This window comes from Rana temporaria, chromosome 4, assembly GCF_905171775.1.
Source record: "Rana temporaria chromosome 4, aRanTem1.1, whole genome shotgun sequence".
In the NCBI taxonomy this organism is placed as follows: domain Eukaryota; kingdom Metazoa; phylum Chordata; class Amphibia; order Anura; family Ranidae; genus Rana; species Rana temporaria.
The window spans coordinates 241,009,787-241,033,999 of NC_053492.1; the positions used below are offsets into that span (position 1 = coordinate 241,009,787).

At 40.1% G+C, this 24,213-nt stretch overlaps 2 protein-coding genes across 3 annotated transcripts in view; one reads left to right on the forward strand and one right to left on the reverse strand.

Moving 5' to 3' along the window:
* SLC35A1 (solute carrier family 35 member A1) overlaps positions 1-16,787 on the forward strand; it is a 42,678-nt gene extending 25,891 nt beyond the window's left edge. Inside the window, exons 5-8 of the mRNA XM_040350078.1 lie at positions 5,803-5,869; positions 10,799-10,975; positions 11,409-11,543; positions 16,592-16,787. Of these exons, the coding sequence (XP_040206012.1) occupies positions 5,803-5,869; positions 10,799-10,975; positions 11,409-11,543; positions 16,592-16,722 (510 nt within the window). The 3' untranslated portion in view covers positions 16,723-16,787. The remainder of the gene's footprint in view (positions 1-5,802; positions 5,870-10,798; positions 10,976-11,408; positions 11,544-16,591) is intronic.
* A 3,800-nt stretch (positions 16,788-20,587) lies between these two features.
* Positions 20,588-24,213, reverse strand: part of RARS2 (arginyl-tRNA synthetase 2, mitochondrial) — a 58,403-nt gene continuing 54,777 nt past the window's right edge. For both annotated transcript variants that reach the window (XM_040350081.1, XM_040350082.1), the window contains one exon: positions 20,588-20,997. In XM_040350081.1, the coding sequence (XP_040206015.1) occupies positions 20,911-20,997 (87 nt within the window). In that variant the 3' untranslated portion in view covers positions 20,588-20,910. The remainder of the gene's footprint in view (positions 20,998-24,213) is intronic.

Genomic DNA, 24,213 nt, shown 5'->3' on the forward strand with positions numbered 1-24,213 from the left:
GCAAAGCATTTGTTGATTCCTTTAGGTATAGACATTGCCATGTTTATATAGAAGGTGTGGTGACTATTCCCAGGTGTCCTGTTCCATAGCAGGAACTGAATTGTTAACTAAGGGCAGAAAAAACACTTGACCTTTAACAAATGAACCTTTTATTCGTTTATTCTGTGTATGTTTTATGCGTTTAGCCATGTCACATCACAGTATACTGTGCATATTGCATGAAGCCAAATATTAACTCTGGGACACAACTGTAACTTAAACCACACACGACAAAATATAACTGTTTAGAACTCTGTTCTCAGCTGTATTACACTAATCGGTAAGAATACAATTTTCCAGGTGTATTCTGCCTAGCTTTGTCCCTCCATGTATTGGGACAGTGACACTACTGTATTAAATGTCATAGTTTTGGCCTGCTTCCCAAAGTTTTTTTGGGATAGGGTGGACACATATTCCACTAATTTCAAAATAAGTTGTTTACATAGTTGACTCATGGAATAATGATGATGTAACATTCAGCATAGCCACAATGTCAGAACCAGTAATTTTATATTAAGCAAAGAGGTGCATTATTTACAGTTCCTTAAAGTATTCATACCCCTTGAAATTTTCCACATTTAGTCATGTTGCAATCAAAAACGTAAATGTATTTTATTGGGATTTTATGTGATAGACCAACACAAAGTGGCACATAATTGTGAAGTGGAAGGAAAATGTATATATTTTTTAAATTAGTGAATAGAGTCCACCTGTGAGTAATTTTAATCTCAGTATAAATAAATACAGCTGTTCTGTGAGGTTCTCAGAGGTTTGTTAGAGAACTCTAGTGAACAAACTGCATCATGAAAAACCAAGAAACATACCAGAAAGGTCAGGGATAAAGTTGTGGAGAAGTTTAAAGCATGGTTAGGTTTTAAAAAATAAAAAATATCCCAAGCTTTGAAGATCTCAAGGAGCACCGTTCAATACATCATCAAAAAATGGAAAGAGTATGGCACAACTTCAAACCTACCAAAACATGGCCGTCCACCTAAACTGACAGGTCAGGCAAGGAGAGCATTAATCATAGAAACAGCCAAGAGGCCCATGGTAACTCTAGAGGAGCTGCAGAGATCCACAGCTCAAGTGGGAGAATCTGTCCACAGGACAACTATTAGTCGTGTACTCCACAAATCTGACCTTTATGAAAGAGTCGCAAAAAGAAAGCCATTGTTGAAAGAAAGCCATAAGAAGTCCCATTTGCAGTTTGCGAGAAGCCATGTGGGGGACACGGCAAACATGCAGAAGAAGGTGCTCTGGTCAGATGAGACCAAAATTAACTTTTTGGCCTACAATAAAAACGCTATGTGGGGTGGAAAACTAACACTGCACATCACCCTGAACACACCATCCCCACTGTGAAACATGTGGTGGCAGCCGCATGTTATGGGGATGCTTTTCTTCAGCAGGGACGAGGAAGCTGGTCAGAGTTGATGGGAAGATGGACAAAAAGGGGCAAATAGGGACAGGCGGACAGTAGGACTTTGAATGAAACACAGCACTTGGGTTGGATGAGACAATCAATATACAATAAATAGCTTGTTTATTCATAATAATTTTTAGCTCCTAACATTGGCAGTAACCCTCCTATTCTATTTCTCAATTTATCTTCAGGTAAGAGTGTGACGATTATAGTTCTTGTTCCCTCTCTTCCTGTTTTAATTAATTACCATTAATTAAATAATTTTATATTATAGGTATCCCCAATTAGCTCCTGATGAGTGGATATTACTCCATGAAACGCGTAGAGCCTCTTATTCAATGTTTTATTACAGCAACTACGTGGTCCGTATGGGTTTTAATTATTGGTTGAGTTATCAATTCATCATGCAATGTTACTATATCATACACTCCTGGGTTTTCTGCTGACATTTACGTTAATCATGTGTTATATTGTCTACCATGCCATCAACTTTATGATCTCTATTGTGATTTACCAATCATGTTTTAGTTTATCTTGTACTATATTTATTGATGTTAACATGAATGTCATTATATGCATTATGCTCCAGTCTGTTATGAATGAACAAGCTATTTATTGTATATTGATTGTCTCATCCAACCCAAGTGCTGTGTTTCATTCAAAGTCCCACTGTCCGCCTGTCCCTATTTGCCCCTTTTTGTCCATATTATCGGGGATGGAGACCTGTATGCTACCAAAGTCCCAATCACATTTCTCTCTTCTTTTGATGGGAAGATGGATGGAGCCAAATACTGTACAGGGCAATCTTAGAAAAAAACTTGTTAGAGTCTGCAAAAGACTTGAGACTTGGGTGGGGGGTTCACCTTCCAGCAGAACGCAACCCTAAACATTCAGCGAGAGCTACAATGGAATACTTTAGATCAAAGCATATTCAAGTGTTAGAATGGCCCAGTTAAAGTCCAGACCTAAATCCAATTGAGAATCTGTGGCAAGACTTGAAAATTGCTGTTCACAGACACTCACTATCCAATCTGATAGAGCTTGAGCTATTTTGCAAAGAAGAATGGGCAAAAATGTCACCCTTTAGATGTGCAAAGCTGGTAGAGACTTCCCCAAAAAGACTTGCAGTTGTAATTGCAGCAAAGCTGGTTCTACAAAGTATTGACTCGGGGGCTGAATACAAATGGATGCCGCACTTTTCACATATTTATTTGTAAAAAAAAATTGAAAACCATTTACCATTTTCCTTCCACTTCACAATTGTGTGCCACTTTGTGTTGGTCTATCACAAAAAATCCAAATAAAATACTTACATTTTTTTGATTGTAACAAAATGTGGAGAAGTTCAGGGGGTATGAATACTTTTTCAAGGTACTGTATATACATATGCGACTTTTAGGTTGTACTTGGAATGTAATGCTGAGTAGACGGTCATACTATGAATTTAATAGCTCTCATTGCTTCTTATCAGATCTGGTAAACCTGAATGTGTATTTTTATTAGGGTTGTCCAGATACCGATACTAGTATCGGTATCGGGACCGATACCGAGTATTTGCGGGAGTACTCGTACTCGCGCAAATGCTCCCGATACCTAAATAGAATACTTTTTTTGTATTTATCAACATGTTCTATGAAAATTCTTTGAGTTTTTTACTACTGCGTGACAAGCAAATAAAACATTTTTATTCATTTTTACTCATTTTTATTCTTTTATAATGTCTTGAGTTAGAGTTCTTCATAATTCTAAAGAAAATATCCTTAGTCTGTATTGTGGTTTGAAAACTGTCACATGACATTTAAAAAAAGTATCGGTATTCGGTATCGGCGACTACATGAAAAAAAGTATCGGTACTTGTACTCGGTCCTAAAAAAGTGGTATCGGGACAACCCTAATTTTTATTATACAGGATTTATATAGCGCCAACAGTTTGCGCAGCGCTTTACATCAGGGAAGACAGTACAGTCACAATACGAATCAATACAGGAGGGATCAGAGGGCCCTGCTTGTTAGAGCTTACAATCTAGAAGTATGACTACGTTCACTATGTTGCTGCTTAAGCTGGCCATACTGATGAACTTGCTGAGAATTTTCTTGGTGGGTGGCCCTATCGGCACCCTTCTGTCCAACACCATTTTATTGAGAAATTGAAGGAACTGCTGGAAAATTGACAGCTTAATGGCGCCTGCATCCAATCTGTTGAGGGCGGGACTAGCTATCAGCATACAAAAGCTGCAGTGAGAGATTTGTCCATGTGTCCTGTTTAGCATGGATGGAGGAATCTGTTAGGGCCCATTAACACTGATGCTCTTTTGATGTGTTCCCATTGACGCACAATAAAAGGTGCCTTTTTGGTGCACTTTTGAAAAACTGCACCAAAGATGCAGCATGCCTGGACTTTTCAAAGCACAGCTGACCTGCTATGTGAAGCGTTACAAAAGCATTTAATGGGGAGGGCCAAACATTTAAAAAGGTTTCTGTCCCCTTCACAGGGGGTCTTCCTGTGTGATGTAAATTATTGGAGGGGAGTGTGGCAGATGTGATGCAGAAAGGCATGCTATGTGTGGACTGTGATGTGTATGTTTTTTTTTTATCTTGGGTACTACATAGATGGGAGTGTGTTTTTGTTATGATCAGCTGTATCCAAAATATAAAAGTTTTGGCTGTTGCTAGGTTAACCTGCACTTTCTGCCAACTCCTAAAAATGTATAATGTATGTATATAGCAAATCTACATACAGTGGATATAAAAGGTTTCTGTGATATAAAAAAATGAGACAAAGATAAATCATTTCAGAACTTTTTCCACCTTTTTAATGTGACCTATAAACTGTACAGCTCAAATGAACATCAAACTGAAATCTTTTAGTTGTAGGAAAGTAAAAAAATAAAATAAATAAAAATATGGTTGCATAAGTATGCACACCCTTAAACTAATACTTTGTTGAAGCACCTTTTTGATTTTATTACAGCACTCAGCACTTTTTGGGTATGAGTCTATCAGCATGGCACATCTTGACTTGGCAATATTTGACCACTCTTCTTTGCAAAAATACTCCCAATCTATCAGATTTTGAGGGCATCTCCTATGCACAGCCCTCTTCAGATCACCTCACAGATTTTCAATCGGATTCACGTCTGGGCTCTGGCTGTGCCATTCCAAAACTTTAATCTTCTTCTGGTCAAGACATTCATTTGTTGATTTGGATGTATGCTTTGGGTCGTTGTAATGCTGAAAGATGTGCCAACATTGACTGGTATTTAGAACTGTTCAAAATTCCATCTGCCTTGACTAAGACCCCTGTTCCAGCTGAAGAAAAACAGCCCCAAAGCATGATGCGGCCACCACCATGCTTCACTGTGGGTATGAAGTTATTTTGGTAAAGTGCAGTGTTTTTGCGCCAAACATATCTTTTGGAATTATGGCCAAAAAGTTCAACCTTGGTTTCATCAGACCATAACACATTTTCCCACATGCTTTTGGGAGACTTCACATGTGTTTTTGCAAAATGTATCCGGGCTTGGATGTTTTTCTTTGTAAGAAAAGGCTTCCTCCTTGCCACTCTATCCCATAGCCCAGACATATAAAGAAAACGGGAGATTGTTGTCTCAAGTACCACACACTTTCCAGATATTCCTGCAGCTCCTTTAATGTTTCTGTAGGCCTCTTGGCAGCTCCCTGACAAGTTTTCCTTTCGCCTTTTCATCAATTTTGGAGGGACGTTCAGTTCTTGATAATGTCACTGTTGTGCCATATTTTCCCCACTTGATGACAGTCCATGGTATATCCAATGCCTTGGAAATTCTTTTGTACCCTTCTTCTCATCGATAACAATGAGATCCCTCTGATGCTCTGGAAACTCTCTGTGGACCATGGCTTTTGCTGTAGGATGCGACTAAGGAAATGTCAGGAAAGACCTACTAAAACAGCTGAACTTTATTTGGGGTTAATAAGGCACTTTAAATGATGGTAGGTGTGTACTGACTCCTATTTAACATGAGTTTGAATCTGAACACAGCTACTACCCCAGTAATAAGAGGGTGTGCACACTTATGCAACCACATTGTTTTTATTTTTTTATTTTTACTTTTTTTTATTTCAATTGAGTTGTACAGTTTATATAGTCACAATAAAGGTGGAAGAAGCTCTTATATTATTTATCTTTGTCTAATTTTTTTACATCACAGAAACCTTACATTTTTAACAGGGGTGTGTAGACTTTTTATAGCCACTGTATTTTAAAAAAATGTCATAAGAAAGCAGTGATGTCATGGTGATAGGAGTTAGCGTACCTAACAGAATAATTAGTATAGTGAACTTTACATTTTGTCAATTCACAGATTGAACAAAATCATATGTTGGGATTTGCTGCTGTGGCTGTTGCGGTGCTGTGCTCAGGATTTGCCGGTATATGTCATTTGCAGTTTTATCTCTTGTAACTGTAAGACTTTGTGTGTTGATTCCATGGTATGGTGTAATTTTGTTTCATACATGTAATGAATTTATATTTAGTATTGACATTTATCTGTCTGTCCCCTGTACAGGGAAAAAGCTTGAGTGGAATGTTGCCCCGTTATCATATAATTTTTTTTCCTGAACATTAAGGCTGGTGTGCAGCGTGATCTGGCTGAGTTTAGTGCCGTGATGATGCGTTGAGTTCAGTGGATCGCACAGTTTCCTTTTTTCTTTTTTTTTTAATACAATCTTTATTGAGATGTCACACAAACAACTCATACAGTTTAATCGCCGAGCTACGCGGTGCAAGGCAGTGGATAGCCTCACGCTGAGCTGAAGAAAAAAAAGAGGCACCTAGGAGACAATCATTTTGCCTTGTCCTTGCGGTGGAGCTGTGCCAGAATAGCCACCCAACGCAGTCCCACCTCTTCTGGTGTGAACCAAATTATTTTACTTATTTTAACAAAAGCGTACACTGCATAATTTGGTAGTCTTTGTGTATCATATGCAAATGCATAACCTCACATACCACATTTACGATTTCCCAAATGATCCTCCAGGACAGTTCATTGGAGAAATAGCTCCACTCACCTATAAGAAACACAAGATCAGGGAGTTTATAAGTCCCCCTATAGCCATCACATTCCACTCTTGTGTTTCTTGCCTCCTGCAAACACTCCATGTACCAGCTTCTGGTTTGATTTCTTTTTTCTCCAGTGGATGAGCTGCAGAGGCCAGACAGCTGAAGACTAGAATTGCACGCCATGGGGACATAGCAATCCTAAGGCAGTGGGAATGAAGGAAGGGAGGTCACAACCTATACTTTTCTTCTTCTATGACCTTTTCCTGACTCTGTCTACCTTCTTGTTGGTAGTGCCTGCTCTTGTGCACATGGTCTTCTCAGGGCTTATGGACCTCTGTCCCATTAAGCTCTCCCAGCTCCCATACTGTGGGCGCTTGTGTGAGGGATAGGGTTTTAACTTGCATAGGTACCTGGCCTTGACCCAGTGCTCATCCTTGAAAGCAGTCTTCCTGTGGAGCGCACAATGGTGGCCTGGTCTCTCCTTGCCATAGGCGGGCCCTGAAATCATGCAGCAGTAGGAGACAACATTAACGTGGGCCGATGATGCACTGCCAGTGGGTCCTACGACTGAGGGTAATGGTGCCTGGAAGTGATGTCTGTGGGATACTGCTGTCCAGGCTGGAGTGCATAGGCACGTGCACCTGATGCACTTCCAGTGCAACTGGACAGGAGGGAGGTAGGTGGTGTCCATTTGGCCGTCGGTCCTGTCTTGTTGAGGCACACATGCCTTCTAGCCTTAAGTGACTGTGCAGGATCAGTGGACATTAGATGGTCCAGATCTCCTCCACTGTGTTATAATCTTTGCTATAGAGGAATCATAGGCAGCAGCTCCTGCAAAGCAGGGCATCGGTTCCATACTGGTAAGACTCCCCCTTTGCATAATCTTGCACTCCCTTCTGGCATGGGTACACAGAGTGGAGGTTATGTTGTGGTAGTGTCCTTGGCCCATTCCCCCATCCTACCCCTGCATGTTGGGTACCAAGGGCTGTTTTGGCTGTGTCTCCTTGCTGTCTTACAGACCATCAAGGAGACCAAAAAGAGACGTGAAAGTTGTGGATCTCAAGCTTGTGGAAGAAATGCCTGTGCCAGTTGTGTCTCGAAAAAGTTGTGTGGACAGAGACTTTTTTGCTTTAAGGGTTTGATAGGCTCTCTAAATCAGAAAATTCCCTCTTCATTTTAGTCTTTCTGTTGAGTTCTGAAAACTTTAATTGGCATGCTCATCTTCTGCAGGCAGTGGGACCTGCGCAAGCGCCACTGCCTAGGAACCTGAGTAAGCCAAAGTAGAGGTGGACTCTATGTCAAAGTGATATATTCCAGAGAGCAGATCCAAAAGCAGACAAGAGGTTTCTAGGAAACCAAAGATCGATATTTAACTGTGCGCCTGATGTAAAAAAAAATAATAATTTCAGGGAATGGAAAGACCCAGTAAATAGGCACATTTTTCCAACGGTTGTGGAAAGATTTGTCTTTGAAGAAGTCAAGTGCCCCCAAATTGGTTTCCTACATCACCATGGTGTCTAAAACATTTGATCCCTCCTTTTGAGGGCTTTAGATAATTTAAACATCCAATAAACAGAAAGGTGGACGTTCTTTGTTTAAAAAAAAAAATGCATGGGAAGCTTCCGCCTCATTTTTAAACAGATAGTTGCCAGTGCCTGCATCTCTAGGAAGTTTAATTTCTATAGTGAGCAAGCGCATCATTCCCAAGCCTCCTCAGGAGAGCAAGTCTATCTGGTTAATCTCTGAAGCAGAAGCATTTATTGTGGATGCCACAGCAGAGACAGTATGCATGGTCACCTGTACCACTGCCTTAGTAAATTCAGGTTTGGGCAGGCAAAGCAGCTTCCAAAGGCGGACTCTGTGGCCTTTCATTCAACAGTAAGCTGATCTTAAGGTGTGGATAAGAGAAGGGCCAGAAACAAAAGTGTTTTTAATCGTCGTATCTTTCTTGGAAAAGAAAAACCTCAAAAGTTTTGTCTAATAATCAAATTAGGGAAATATTAAAGCAGAGGTACAGAATGCAGCTTTTTATTGAGAGGTCTGGTAGACTTTTGAACACAGGAGGAAAAATGGAAAAGGTATCCATGCTTTAAAGATTGGGGTTTGTCTTATATTTTCTTTTCCCTTTTTTTATGCAATGAAAGCTGGAAACTGTGGGAGTAATCCACAAAGATCCGGCGTAACTTAGATGGAAAAAATTAAGTTACACTGCCTTAAAATTTCTACCTAAGTGCCCGATCCACAAAGCACTTACCTAGAAATTTTGGGCTGTGTAACTTAAATTCCGCCGGCGCAAGGCGTTCCTATTTTCATGGGGGCGATTCCCATTTAAATTAGGCGCGCTCCCGTGCCGGCCATACTGCGCATGCTCGTGACGTCATTTTCCCGACGTGCATAGCGCAAAATTACGTTACGCCGAGCTTTGTGGATTGAGACGGGTCAATAAAGTTGCGTCGGGAAAAAAAAAAAGATACGGCGCGAAAAAAAAAATTCAAATCAAAAAATAAATTGCGTCGCTGGACAGAAGGGTCTGTTTTTACAAGGTGTAAACAGTTTACACTTTGTAAAAGCAGCCCTAATTTTGCGTTTGCAAACTAAAACTTACGGAGAAAAAACGAAGCTGAAAAGCTTTGTGGATCCCCGTAAGTGCTAATTTGCATACCCGAGGCGGCATTTCGACACGAAATGCCCCCAGCTGCGGATGCGGTACTGCATCCTAAGATCCGGCAGTGTAAGTCCCTTAACATGCCGGATCTTCTGCCTAACTATGGAAAACTGATTCTGTGGATCAGTTCCATAGTTAGGAACAGGGATATGACGGAGTAACAGCAGTTACTCCGTCGTATCTCTTTTGAGGATCTGGCCCTGTATGTACAATGTGGAACTCCTCTGGATTTTAAATGTTTTTTATACTATGTTTATTTCATGAACCTGTGTCTTTGACTGTTTTGTGGTGTTATGCCTTTTTTTTTCTTTATTTTGGTTTGTTTTAAAAAATTAAATAAAAAATAACTTGAACAAGTGTGCAACCAGTGAAATTTGAAAAGTCTGACACAACCAGTTAACAGGATCAGAATAATAATATTGGGGTTAGCAATGGTAAATCCCACCATTTTATTCTGATAGGTTCCCTCTAAAGTGGGACTTTACTGTTTGGGGCTCCCGTGAGCTCTTGCCATAATGTGCAGGCATCAGTGTATTTACAAATTGCTTTATTAACTTATTTCCATGCGATGCTCTTCTTTCCCGCTGCCTCCTCCAGTGTGTCTTCTTGGTCTGGAATTTTCTTTGTTTCCAGTCAACTGGACTTGGATGATCTAAATCCCATAGATGCACATGGGAATTACTTCATCCTATTTTTATTCTACAGATGCCAGGGTTGTCCGATAAATTACCGCAGACCGGGAAAAAGCTTTTATGGCAACAGAGACATAGGGGTTGATTTACTTGTAAAGGCAAATCCACTTTGTACTACAAATGCACTTAGAAGTGCAGTCTCTGTAGATCTGAGGGGGACATACAGGGGAAAAAAAGGCATTTTAGCTTGCAAATGATTGGACGATAAAATCAGCAGAGCTTCCCCTCATTTTAGATCTACAGTGACTGCACTTCCTATTTCACTTTCAAGTGCACTTGTGCAAAGTGAATTTGCTTTTTAGTAAATCAACCCCATAGTCTTTTCTACCTTAAATACCTACCGGCTTGTAAGACAGTCCTGGATTTTCTTAGAGATCAGAAACCAGTGGTAACTCAGGTCATTGCTATCCACCCAGATGATATTAAATGTCAGTTTTGGTGGATTCAGTCATTTCAGCGTAACCGAAAAGTTAAGGACAAGCTCACCTTTTTTTTAAAAAATGCCCCCTCCCTGCAGAACCTTGCTTACCTCCTCTGATGGTTGTGGTCCCTGTGTTGTCTGCATCCCAAATCTAGTATAGGGCTACCTATGCCCACACGCTAATGCCCCATAGACCAAAATGTGAATTTTCTCCTGTAGTGGGTGTATGGCCCATTCAAGTTTTGGGACATTAGTGCACCTCCACAATTTTTAACAGTAGAGCTGCAAACGGCACAGGAGCTACAGCCTTCAGAGAAACTAAATATGGACCTGCAAGGAGAAGCGGGTGTTGGTACAGCTGAATGTATTGATGGGCTATAGAGGGGTGCTTGGGGAAGGAGGGTGAACAAAAGGAATCTTGAACATTTACATCAGTTAAGAATGCTGAGAACATAGAAATAAAACAAATAGACCTGCCTGATTAACTTTTATGTTCTGTTGACTAATTTGTCTTTTCCAGGAGTGTATTTTGAGAAGGTGTTGAAAAGTTCGGACACATCCCTATGGGTGAGGAACATCCAGATGTATATCTCTGGCATCATAGTAACACTAGCTGGTGTCTTTCTGTCTGACAGAGAAGGTGTTATGGAAAAGGGATTTTTCTATGGCTACAATTACCTTGTCTGGTTTGTAGTATGTAAGTACAGCCTCTTAATCTAGCGACACATCTTCTGCCTGTAGAAGTACAATTTTTCATATTTAACATGAAGAAAATGATTCAGCTGTTTGGCAAATGTTTTTAGCCTCTCTGCCAAATGGTTAGTTATGTGGCACTTGAGCAGAACTGATGTATTGGTAAGATGTATTATTTCAAACCGGACCTTGGCACACATAAGCTGTAGCATGAGTAATGAGGCCTGCTTTATACGATTTTCAGCGGTCATTTGTCAGTATTTCTATAGACATAATATCGGTATTGTTGTAAAGTGTAAGTAATCTTGTAAAAAGTAATTAAATTTGTGTTTTTTACCTTCTGTTTTGATTACTCAGATATTTTCTGACCATATTCATTTATTGCTATAATATGATTGATACACAATTAATAATTGTGTACTTTGTTCTTCTCACAGTTCTGGCTAGTGTTGGCGGCCTTTATACTTCGGTTGTTGTAAAATACACAGATAACATAATGAAGGGCTTCTCTGCAGCTGCAGCAATTGTCATATCAACCATTGCATCAGTGTTGCTGTTCGGCTTACAGATAAGTATGTTTTCTTGAAAACGCTTTTTTTTTTTTTTTTTTCAGAAGCGCATGCAAATTTTCTTCCTTTCTTCTTGATTATAGCGTGTTTCCAAACAGTATAAAGCACTTAATTCCATTGTCTAAATAAAGCTATTTCCTTGTGGTTAGTTATCAGGTCATTTGTATATGCAGTTTTAAATGTGGTAATTTGGTCTTATACAGAAATATTTTTCACAGACTGTCAATTTTGTTACACAGTTGTGCAGAAGTGAAGTTATTCCTCAACCCTAACAATATTATTTAGTTCCTGTTTATCTTAACAGCCATCTTGTCTCCTCCACTACCTGTGCTGTGTAACCAATTGCATTGTTCTCAGTTGTCTTTGAGGACCACAGAACCATTTCCCTCTGTATTATGGGGAAGAGGTGAGGGGAAGGTTTGTGTAGTCCTGTCCTGGAGTGACAATGCTGCTTCTATTTAGATACAGTACAGTGAGAGAGTGCTGTCGCTTTGGGACTGGAAATGTGTTACTGAAAGAATCATCAAGTGGAAAATAAGAGGAAACAAGAAACTAATGCAGCCACCTTGTCGAAGGACTGGTAATCTGCAATTTTGTACTTGCCAAACATCTTTTTTTTTTAACCATTTAAGTTATATTGCCACCTTCAGGAGGTTGGGACAGTGACAAAAAAAAGACATTAAGCTAGCCGCTGTAAAATCCTGTATCTAAGTGTACTGCCTACGTTTTGTGAGCATGCAGCACATAGGTCCCTACCCTCTGTGTTACTGGCCTTATCTCTTTTAATGGACCTCAAGAAAAATTTTACTACTTTTCTTTGTCTGAGGGACACGAGAATTGTAGACGTTCGTAAACAGTCAGGACATCCAAAAGCAGTTCATTTGAGGGGGTGGGCAAGAGCCACTTTGAAATCCTGGCAACGTGGAGATCACATTGCAAGAATAGAAGATTGAAGAAATCTGTACCTGAAAACAGCATAGATGGGAAAAAGACCAACTGGTTTGGAAATTGCCACAGAGTAAAATCAGACCACACGATGTCCAATAGCAAAAAATACAACAAAAATTGGATGACTGTAGACAAGGCAAAGGCCTAGCATACCTAACTTCAGGGAAAGGAAGCTTGGAAAAAAAAACAGATGTCCAAATAAAAGGTCAGCAGCATAGGTTATATTGAATATTCCTGACCCTTGACTTCAGGGAGAGAAAGGTCTATAGAAAGATAGGATTAGTACCTTAAGGACAACTAATCACTTAAGGAGAGATGGGAAAGAACCCTTAGCTAACAAAAAAAATTAAGGGTGCTAACCCCAAAGAGTGGGGAGTTCTACAACACCAGTTTAAAAGGCAAGTATGAGGATATATTGTACGTGGCATTAAAGAACATCCCAATCAAAAGTATGAGAAGCAATCGTTCCAAGCAACACCCATGTGTTTTTCCTAATTGTACAGTACCAGACTCAGGACTGGTATGCATAAACCGAGTTAGATGCTGCTACCTTAAGGTGATTGGACAACGGCAAAAAACCTTTGCTAGAGCATATCCATATAACCGTGCACGCCACGTTTTTTTGTGTCCTAAGGTGATGAGCCTGTTCTACTCTGAAGAAATATCTTTTCTTTTCAAACTCTTAAAAGATAAGTTCACCTTTTGGCATATGTTAGAGTTTCACCTGTACTCAGAGTGGAAGTTGGAACATGTAACATGCTCCTGCCTCCCTGTGACAGCAGGTGAGTGATCACACCCGCTGTCAGAATTTAAAAACAGTGCAGCCACGTGGGGCTCTGTCCCACACAGTTGCATCATTAGTTCACAGAGTTATGTGAATGAATAAACTTGAGCACTCTTGTAGTCCAATGATGCTTCCTACCATTCAGGAACTGTCCTGTTTGAAGTATGGTCACACAGCTGTAATGACTATTGGCAAAATCCCGGCATTGCACCTGCAGTTTGACTACTTATTGCCTTGTGCTACCTGTGAGTTTCTGGATCAGTTACCCTAGGTGTTGAACTTGGGGACTGTACCAGCTTCTCACTGTTTGAGGCTGGCCTGTAATAATAGAGTTGGACACTGGATCCTGCATTAGGTACTCACCTTGGAATGAAGTGCAACATATGCAATTAGCTGCAGGGTGCTATACAGGTCCAGCCTGGCCTTTTTTTTTTTATGGTGCAGGGTTGTGGACAAAGTAAGATAGGGTTTCCCTGTTGATGGACTCTGGTGTTTGGCTTTAACAGCTCTATCCACAGGCCCTAGCTTTTTGTGGGCAGAGGTCCTTATTTACTTGTAGCATCCCCTGCCATTTTTTTCTCTAACATTTCTCAGTGAACACTTTGGCATTTTTCGCTCCTACTAAGACTAAAGCTGCCCATACATGTGGTTCAACTTGCTGGTTTAGTAGAACAATAGTGCAGCGCTAAATGATGTGCACAATGGTTAGAACAGCACAAAAGTGAATATAAACAAGATATAAATAAAGTCTGTGTAGGGACCCTATAGCACAATGGATGTGACACTGGGTTAGTAAATGGATCACACACAGTTCAGTGTACAATTAAAATTCCATAGGAAAGGTGATGAATGAAAACATTGACAGGATTGTTGAGTATATAGTTGTCTGAAGGGATCATCAAGGAATATGGTAGGGTACTCTTACCGGAGGGTGTGGACTTAGCTGTTATTTTTAGGACAGTAAGTTACGTGAGCGTGGTGGTCTCAGTGGACCTGAATCTCTGCGTAGAAGAACTCCCCAGACGGCGATGGCTGGACACGTCCGATGAGATGAGTATCACCGATCACAGGAACTGGGCGGATGTAACTTCAATAGCAGGATATAAATGGAAAGCCCACCGTGACAGGTTTTATTTTTGAATGGAATACAAAATATAAAAATAGAATCACGTGATAATACAAATAAAAGCAGTATGGGGTGCTATAATGCAAAACCCGACGCGTTTCGGCTTAGAGAGCCATCAACAGGGGCTCTCTAAGCCGAAATGCGTCAGTTTGCATTATAGCACCCCATACTGCTTTTATTTGTATTATCACGTGATTCTATTTTTATATTTTGTATACCATTCAAAAATAAAACCTGTCACGGTTTGTTTTGACCTGCACCATTTGGAGCATCTTTTTTCTTTTCCATTTTTGCCCTACGAGCCTACTGGGGCTTTCCATTTATATCCTGCTATTGAAGTTACGTCCGCCCAGTTCCTGTGATCGGTGATACTCATCTCATCAGACGTGTCCAGCCATCGCGGTCTGGGGAGTTCTTCTACGCAGAGATTCAAGTCCGCTGAGACCACCACGCTCACAATAAATGTGATTCCTTGTCAATTCATACATACAAAATATCAATGCTTTAAAGTGCTTATGTAGTATAAAAGTTCATATGGTATGAAATAAAGTTCTATTAATAAACTTTATTTCATAAGGCATGGTGTCATTTTGTGCAATTTTCACACATGAACATGAGCCTTCTGTACTCAGTGACTAACACCCATTAGACAGCAACTCGCCAAATCAACATGCTTTTCTATTTCTAGATTGGCAATAGAAGCATAAGATTCCTCCAAGCAGTCAGCTACCCTTTAGAAATGGCTGTTGATTTGGTGACTCCTCTGTGCTCAAAAACATCACCACACTGTGGTGTTATCACAATCTTGTCACCATTGACCCCTTAAAGGTATTGTAAACCCTCCTGTTTTTTCCACCTTAATGCATCCTATGCATTAAGGTGAAAAAAACATCTGAGAATTACTGCCCCCTGTTTTACTTACCTGAGCCCTGAAAAGTCCTGGGTTGCCCAGGGTTCTCAGCTCTTCATTGGATAGATTGATAGCAGCGCAGCCATTGGCTCCCGATGCTGTCAATCAAATCTAATGAAACGGGCGATGGGGGGAGTCCTGCATTCGGCGGCTATGGAGAGCACTTCCCAGAGGGGGTTATCTGATGCCAGGGGGACCCCAGAAAACTGTTTTTGGGCCACACTGCAAAACGAGCTGCACAGTGGAGATAAGTATGACATGTTTGTTATTTAAAAAATAAATCAAACCTATAGTGTTCACTTAAATTACAGGAGGTCAAATCAGGTCTGGTTGCAAACCATGGAAAGATGCTGCCACACACCTCCACTTATTCCCTTCCCAGGATAGCAAACGTCCTTGAATGTTGGTGTTTCTTCTAGATCTGTGCAGTAATTCAGTAGTAAATGTTGCCTCTGTACAGGGGCTTCCTTTTAATAAAGACTAGTTGGTACTATCCTCGCTCCTTGTGCAAAATGACTGGTAGGGATGAGCCAATTCAAGATGGGTTCAGTTGTGAAAACTGAGCCCCACTGAAGTCCAAGCTGAATGTAAAAAATAAACAAACAAAAAAGTAATTGGAATTTTTAAGGTGGTGGGCTGGACACTGCCATTCCCCTTGGTAGATGTTGTAGTCTTTATTTGAGAGCATGGTCTCTTCTGCATTGTCACAGGATTGGCTCTCTCGCTGTCAAAGGCTGACTCAGACATTTGGGGAAAAAAAACCTGAGGCTTGACCGTTGAATGTGGAGTTTTGCCCTTCTATTCCTTGCACCCAAGGAAACTGCCCTCTTAGCCTCTGTTTGATCTGTAGTTGCACCAGTCATTTGATGGTTTGAGAACTACCATAAGCACACTAGTAAATGTAAGTTATCATTTAAAGCACACCTTGAATTGGTTCTGGTTTATAATGTGTTTTTTTTTTTTTTGCCAGTGTCCCAACCCCCTAAAGGCAGCTGTATAACCCAACTATAAGAATTTCTATTTTCCCTTGGTGGCCCATAAAGAAATTACTTTATTTTATGTAGGACACGTTTAAATTCTAGTACTGCAATCCTTACAGGCTGTCTTAAACTGTGCTATTCTAATGTAGGATGTAGATCTTGCAGATCAGTTATGAAAATAAAAATTCCCTATAAGTATCTTTATTAATTGACTGAACATTTCACAGGGATATTCTTGTATAAGTAATGATAAAAAAAGGTCAGTCTTTTTCACAAATTTTTATTTTTTTTTCCCCCCTGCAGCGTTAACATTTTCGATCGGTGCTCTGCTTGTGTGTGCGTCCATATATACCTATGGATTACCCAGGAAAGACACAACCAAGGTGGAAATACAGCACAGCAGTAACTCTAATGAAAAATTGATCAGCATCTAACTAAAAAAAAAAAAAAAGAACTTGACTGTGAAGACCATGTAATATATGATTCTATTGATGCTTCAGTCCAGAGGGCCCATTGCAGTACAGGAGATACTGCTCAACTACGGAAAGCACATCTGCCAGTGAATGTAATATATGCAGTGCTATTTTAAGCAAAAGTCAATCAATAGTTTCTCATGCTGTCATGATTTTGTATAAAGTATATTATGATGACCTGACTTGTTTAATTAATGGACTATACATTCCAGTTTTGAAGTGGAATGAACAGACTTTGAAGAAGACAAGTGTTTGTAGTCTTGAAAGGACTAAACAATGATCAGTTCTACATTCAGCGTAAACCGTCTAGATGTCTGCTTACAGATGCGGCTCGCAGTTCTTTAAAAGACTACAGCCTCCCTGTTTGTAGTATTCTTCCCAGCATTTACCAATGATTAATCCACCTTGGAAGATACCACAATAATTTATTTTGCACCTCCTTTTAATTTTGTATAGATATGGAAGAGATTAATATGGATTTCATTTTTTTTTTTTTTTTTTAAATAAAACATTTTATTAGAAGTCTTGAATTAACTTTTATTTTTATTTTTTTTTAGACTGTGTACAATATACATAAAAAAGGTCATGTCCCCGCTAAAGTATATGTGTCAGCAACCACAGTTTCTTGCACAAATGACCATAGAAAATGTGTCAGGCTGGGTTCACACTTTTATGCAAATTGAATACGAGTTTCCCCCTCAATTTGCAAGACAGGAGACTGTGACTGGTTCTCAATAGAGCCGATTCACACATCTCCAGGGCGGCTGCAGATTGGATTGCACAGGGGTCCTGTGCATCTTTGGCGCCATTTCAGGTCTGAATTCAGGCAAAAATTCAAGCCCGATTTGTCCCTGAAATGGAGAACAGAGATGCAGCAAACCCCTGCTACGAGTCGCATCTGAATTCAGTGTGACCCCAGCCTTAAACATTGGAAATGTCCTAAAAACTGTATCCTATGTAAATCCATAATTCATGAACGTGCCTAGGGGCTGCAGCTGATTGTCATACTGTTTCGAATTATCTGAGTGTTGTGTATAATTGAATTTGTCAAGTTTAAAGGGGAGTTCCACCCACAATTTCACTTTTTAAATATAAATACCCCTGTAATACACAAGCTTAATGTATTCTAGTAAAGTTAGTCTGTAAACTAAGGTCTGTTTTGTTAGGTTGTTACAGCATTTAAATAGTTTATAATCTAGAAATAGACCGTGGCCATCTTAAGTGTGGGCATCATGAAGCCAGACTGTATGACTTCCTGGATTTCAGCTTTGCATATCTCGCACATGCTCAGTGCACAAGCAATGTAATAGGTTTCAGTCAGGTTTGCAAGGACTACTGGGAAACATGATGCCTATCCCAGAAACCCTTGCAAATAGCCTAGGCAAATAAAGAGGAGGAAGTAATGAAGGACTACAAAATAAAGGTATTTACAAGCAACAAATTAAATAAAAAAATTGTCCATTCTGAACACTAGGAGATTAGAGCATGCAGCACAGACAAACATAAAAAAAATGGGTGGAACTCCACTTTAACAAGACTATTTTATTTTTGAATAGCTATATGCAGTGGTAAATATAAATAACCAACTATATGGTTGGATAACAAAATATCTAATCCACTATGAGAATAGCAGACACGATAAAAAAAAATAAAAAAAATTATACACACGTGTGTGTGTGTGTATGTATATATATATATATATATATATATATATTATATATACACACACACGTATGTGTATATATATATATATATATATATATTATTTATTTATTTATATTACACACACTTACTATTAGAGGTTTCATATAGATAGAGAATTATGGGCTATATTGGTACCTCGTCCCTATTTTATACTAGAAAACTTGTAGAGAACAGCTGAATGGACAATGACAGTACCAGAAATTGACAATAACCAGTCGTTTATAGAATATTGTCTTTATTACAAAAAGTAAAACCTATACATAACATTATTCATAAAACCACAAAATCATTATTTCAATACAGATATTATAGGCCAATCATATACTATGATATTGACTCTATTGTTACAGTATCAAAGGGTCAACGCATTGACAATGGAGGCTGATGTACATGTCTAATAAAGTATAATAGTTGTTTTCTTTTGGATGGGCCACCTCTATTTTGTAGTCAAGACCATAAGGTCCTAAAGTAGCAGTTTTTGCAAAACGCATCGACCTCTTGACACAGTAACTATAGAGTCAATATAGTATTTGATTTGCCTACAATATCTGTATCGAACCAATTTTTCTGTTCTGTATAGATTTAAATTTTTGTAATAAAGATTTTATATATTATATATATATATATATATATATATATATATATATATATATATATATATATAACGCACACTATATAAAAATGTATTAATAAATATGCCCAGAAGTAGGATATAAGACAAGTGTAATACACTTGCAGCCACCAAATCATGACCTGCAAGAGGGTTTTAGTATATGTAAACTTATTTTACTTTGGTCTGTAATATTGAAAGCATTTTGTTTGGATCCATTTTAAAAGCGTGAAAATTAAGCTTGTGCATCTCGTCAGAAATTCAAAGCTGTTCTGTGTGCTATGTCCTGTGGGTAATCTCACTATTTAGCCCACCTAGTTCTCATCTTGGGACTGCACAGTGGGATAAACTGAGTAGTAGTTCCAGTTTGTCACTTGATATTTACAGCAACATTTCAGCGCAAACAAATGCAATAAAACTACCCACAATTTTGGTAAAGATTAAAAGACAAGGTTTCACCAAGTAAATGGATACCCAATATGTCAAACCTTTAATCTGTGTGCACCTGTGCAATGGTGACAATTTTCAGGACCCTATTTTTTTTTCTATAGGCGACACTGCATTTTTCTTCCGTGCATATAATGTGGGGTTATGTGCTTGGGTGCAACCCCCCCGCCCCATATCACATAGGGGACAAAGTCCCCAATGATGATTTTTAGGTGGGGAGGAGAGCGGACATGTCTGCACTTATCCCTCCCCTCCATCAGCCATGTCCGTCCCAGGCCCACAGATGGGCAAGCAGAACCCGGAATACATGGCCAAATATCATCCATTTTGACAAAAAATAGCTGACATTTGGCCAGCGTTTACAGCAACCAGTCGAATGAGTATGCTGGAAAAATAGTGAGCACTGTTCAGTGTGTTCTGGGAGGGGGGTCCCTGCTGCCGCAGTCCCCCTGTCAGAACACAATAGCACAGGGGGAGATTGCTGCACTAACATTGCTTAGTAAGGCAACCGTTCAGTTTTTCAGCAGGCTCCAAAGGGGGGGGGGGGGGGTACCTAGCTTGCTTAAAGTGGTTGTGAAGTCACATAACCCCATTACTTGTATCCTCTCTGTTTTATCAAGCTATGAAGTACTGTGTGTCAGTTTTTTTAAATTAGATCCCAAATACCCTCTTTCACTGGCTGTGCAGTCACATGGCCTTCCTCCTCTCTCCTTCCCTGATCTAAGGGGAGCAGCGGGAGGGGCCAGGATTCCCCTCTGTCAGCTGGCCAGCAGAGGGAGGTCACATAACCACACAGCTGTATTTGGGATTATAATAATAATAAAAAAAAAAAAAAAAAAAACACACACACGACAGTACTTTACTTTTATCCTCTGTTTTACCAGGCTATAATGGGGTTATGTATTGCAACAGCATAGGGGCAGGGAAGAGATTGGCTCTCACTTAAAACTCAAAATGACAGGGAGAGAGGGGGGGGGGGGGGACACTGCAACAGCACTATGCGGTTATTCGCGTTTTAAAAGAAACCGGAGCATTTTTAGCATAAATGTACATGAATTGCAGTAATGTAATGCATATTTTTTTATTTTGACATCTGCGTTAATGTAAAAATCATACCGGTGAGTAGACCTTTGCCCACTACCACAGGTCCTGGCAGAATGATAGTGTAGTAGCCATAGACAGGCAGAGCAGTGAGAAGGGGGTATGTATTTATGAATATAAACACTTTTAATGAAAAAAAAAAAAAAAAAGTCTTCACACATTTGCAGGAAACATTGTGGTTTCAGAACCAATGAGCCATGGCTGCTAAAATAGTAAATTAACGAGCAAAAGAGAAAAACAAACATTTTTCCAGTTTTATTAAAAATAACCTCACAATAGTGCTTAAACTACATTTTATCAAGTGGGGTAATTCCCAAAAGTCTCATTCCATTAGCCAAAACTACACGTATACTGTTGAAAAAGAGAAGCCGAGCCTGTGGGAAAAAAATAAAAAAATATTACAAATTTGAGTACATAAAAATACAACAGAAACAGTTGCAAAATGGCAAACAAATGAACCCATTGGAACCTTTTTGCAGTTTTGAGTAAAACATGAACAAGGTAGAATGTCTGCAAAGTTTTGTTCCCCCATTTTGCATGGGATCTCTGAAAAACAGTTTTTCAGTTGATCGTGGGTGCATTGCCCGGGTCTTTTGCGAACTTTTCCCAGGCCCCTGCTTGTACGGAGGTCAAAAGCCACAACATTAGCACTTAAATTACTTTTGCTGGTGTAGCCCAAGCAGGATTCCAATAACTTCCTGTCCAGTTAATGGCTTAGGAAGTGGAATTTACCATCCTTATTTTGAAGACCCATAGAAGGAAGTAAACCCCAGAGGGACACAGCTATAAAAACATGAAAGATTCTAACCCCTTTTTATGGCATGCAAAAATTAATGAACTGCAGCCCAAAAGGGATCCCAAACCATTTTGAACATAATTTAAATACAATCTTGTCCTCAGGGGAATCCTTTTACATTTGAACTTGTAAAAACAAAATGACATTATTGGAATGCGGAGTGACCAACTCCATGCACGAATTTTCCCTCGCCATTTAAATATGTATAAAGTGATCAGCATAAATGAGTACACATCAACGGATTTGTCAGAAAACCTTTACTTTCCTTTCATAATCAACATTTTCTATGGGACACTATACTACATTGATGACATTCGTAGCGTAGTTGAGCATCATGGGAAATGCAGTTCCAAAACATCTGGGGTGCCAAGGTTCGCCATCACTGCTATATTACAAAATACTCCCACAAATGCAGAACATTGATTGCACCCAGGATTTCATAATTTACACACACACCAAAAATTCGATTTTTCCTACATATTAACCTGTAAAAATCAATTTCTTGGAGTGCATCGCAGGACACAGAGCAGGCCATAGTTATTATGTGGGTAATGTGCCTCCTACAGACGAATGGCAGATCAATAAAACAGGAAGTCCTCCCCTATATAACCCTCCTATACAGGAAGTCCCTCCGTTTTATAGCAAGCAATAAATTCACAGAAAGAAGTGTCCTGTGATGGATTTTTACAGGTAAGTAACAAAAATCCAATTTTTTTTATCGTACATCACAGGACCATAGTAATTACTATGTGGGATATCCCAAAGCAATATACTTGAGGGAAGGGAGACAAACGGTCACCTGAGAAGGACCTATTCTATCGCCCGTAACATATTGTGGCCAAGGCAGTATTCTCTGTGGCTCCGAGATCCACCTGGTAAAACCTTGTGAATGTATGAACCAAAGACCATGTAGCAGCCTTAAAAACCTGAGTCCAAGATAGTAGTAAACGCGTTCACCAGAAAGGGTGGTGACCTTGCCCTTTCAAGCCATAGGCTTTATTAACTGGCGGATCCATTGAGAAATAGTTAACTTGGATGCCGCCTGCCCTTCCTGGGCTCTTCTGGCAGCACAAACCAGGATTTCTGACTTGCGCCAGCAAATCAAGTAAATCTTGACCGCCTAAACGACCTCCAGAGTATGCAGCGATCTTACTCCTGCCGACTGTGGATTAGGAAAGAAAAAAAAAGGCAAGACGCGGTCCTGATTCAAGTGAAAACTAGAAGCCACTCTAGGCAAGAAAGATGGATGAGGATGCAACATCACCTTATGATGCAAGACCAAGAACGACTCCTTACATGAAAGCTGCCAGCTCTGACACACTTGCTGAAGTGATAGCAACCAAAGAAGTCACCTTCCGAGTCAAAGGACTAACAGAGTTTCTCAAGATGGTTCAAAAAGGTGGCTTCTGCAAATCCAGTCAAGACCAAGCTTAAGTCCCAAGGACACAAGGGTGGCAGGACTGTCTGCGTTACCCACTGCATGGAGTACGAAAGGAGGGAGAAACAACGGTCTCTGGGGAAAAAAAGGTTTGTTTAATTTTTTTTATTAAATAACAAACATGTCAAACTTGGTTACATAGTAGGTGAGGTTGAAAAGAAGACACAAGTCCAAACTATACTCGCCACCTCTGTGAAGGGGTTTTGCACAGAGTGGCCCCGATCCTCTTCTGGGGTCTCTCAGGGGCAATCCTGGCTCCTACCGCATCAAGCCCCCCGCGTCATTGGATTTGATTGACAGCAGCAAGAGTCAATGGTGGCGTTGCTATCAATCTATCCAATTTAGGACCCGAGACACCGGCGAGAGCTGGAATGCTCATTGCCAGTGCTGGAAAGACAGGGTTCAGGCAAGTAAAACACTGGGGGACTGCTACACTAAAAGAGGCGTTTCACCTTAATGCATAGAATGCATTAAAGTGAAAAATACAGAGGGTTTACAACCCCTTTAATGGTACTTAATGATACTTACAGGTTTAGGAGATATTCTTTATACCTACAGGTAAGCCTTATTATAGGCTTACCTGTAGGTTAAAGTGGTAGTACAGAGTTTACTACCACTTTAAGGCCAATCTCATTTCCCCTCATGATTGGAAAAAGGGAAAAAAAAAAAAAGTCTCCCACTTGCATATTTCCCTGGGTACCACTTCCTGGCTTCACCTCAGGCACACAAGTTTTCCAAGACCTAAATTGGAAGCTCCCTGAAGCCCACTTCCTGGTTCTCAGAGATAAACTCAGAGATAACAGAACCCAAGACCATAAGTCTGGTTGGACCGGAAGTGTCCAAGGAGCATCCCCTGCAAGATTCACTATGTCCTCCTGGGGTAGGCCAGCTAACACGATTATCAGTGTTCCAACCTCACAGATTCTTCACAAAAGAAGCGGCAGTAGTTAAAAATCAGGAAGAAGGTGTTTACTAGGGAGAACTGGTCCCTAAGGTGTAACAATACATCATTTTTTTTACAGGTTAGGTCTGGGACGAGAGTCCCACTAGAAATAGTGGGACTCTCGTCCCAGACCTAACCTGTAAAAAAAAATTCTAGAACCTGGAATCCAGTAGATCCACCTGCAGAGTTTCCCAATGCTGGCAGATTGCAGAAATAATTTCCGGATGCAGGGACCCCTGTCCCGATATTAAGTCGCTGACAACCGGGAAAAAAAAACCCTTGCAGTCTACTATACCTGGAATTTGTACTGTCATCAGAGACAGCACATACTGTTCTGCCCCAAACAGAGTGTGGTTCACCTGCCTGAGGCCACCCTGGTGGTTGACATGTGCCACTGCAATGGTATTGTTGGA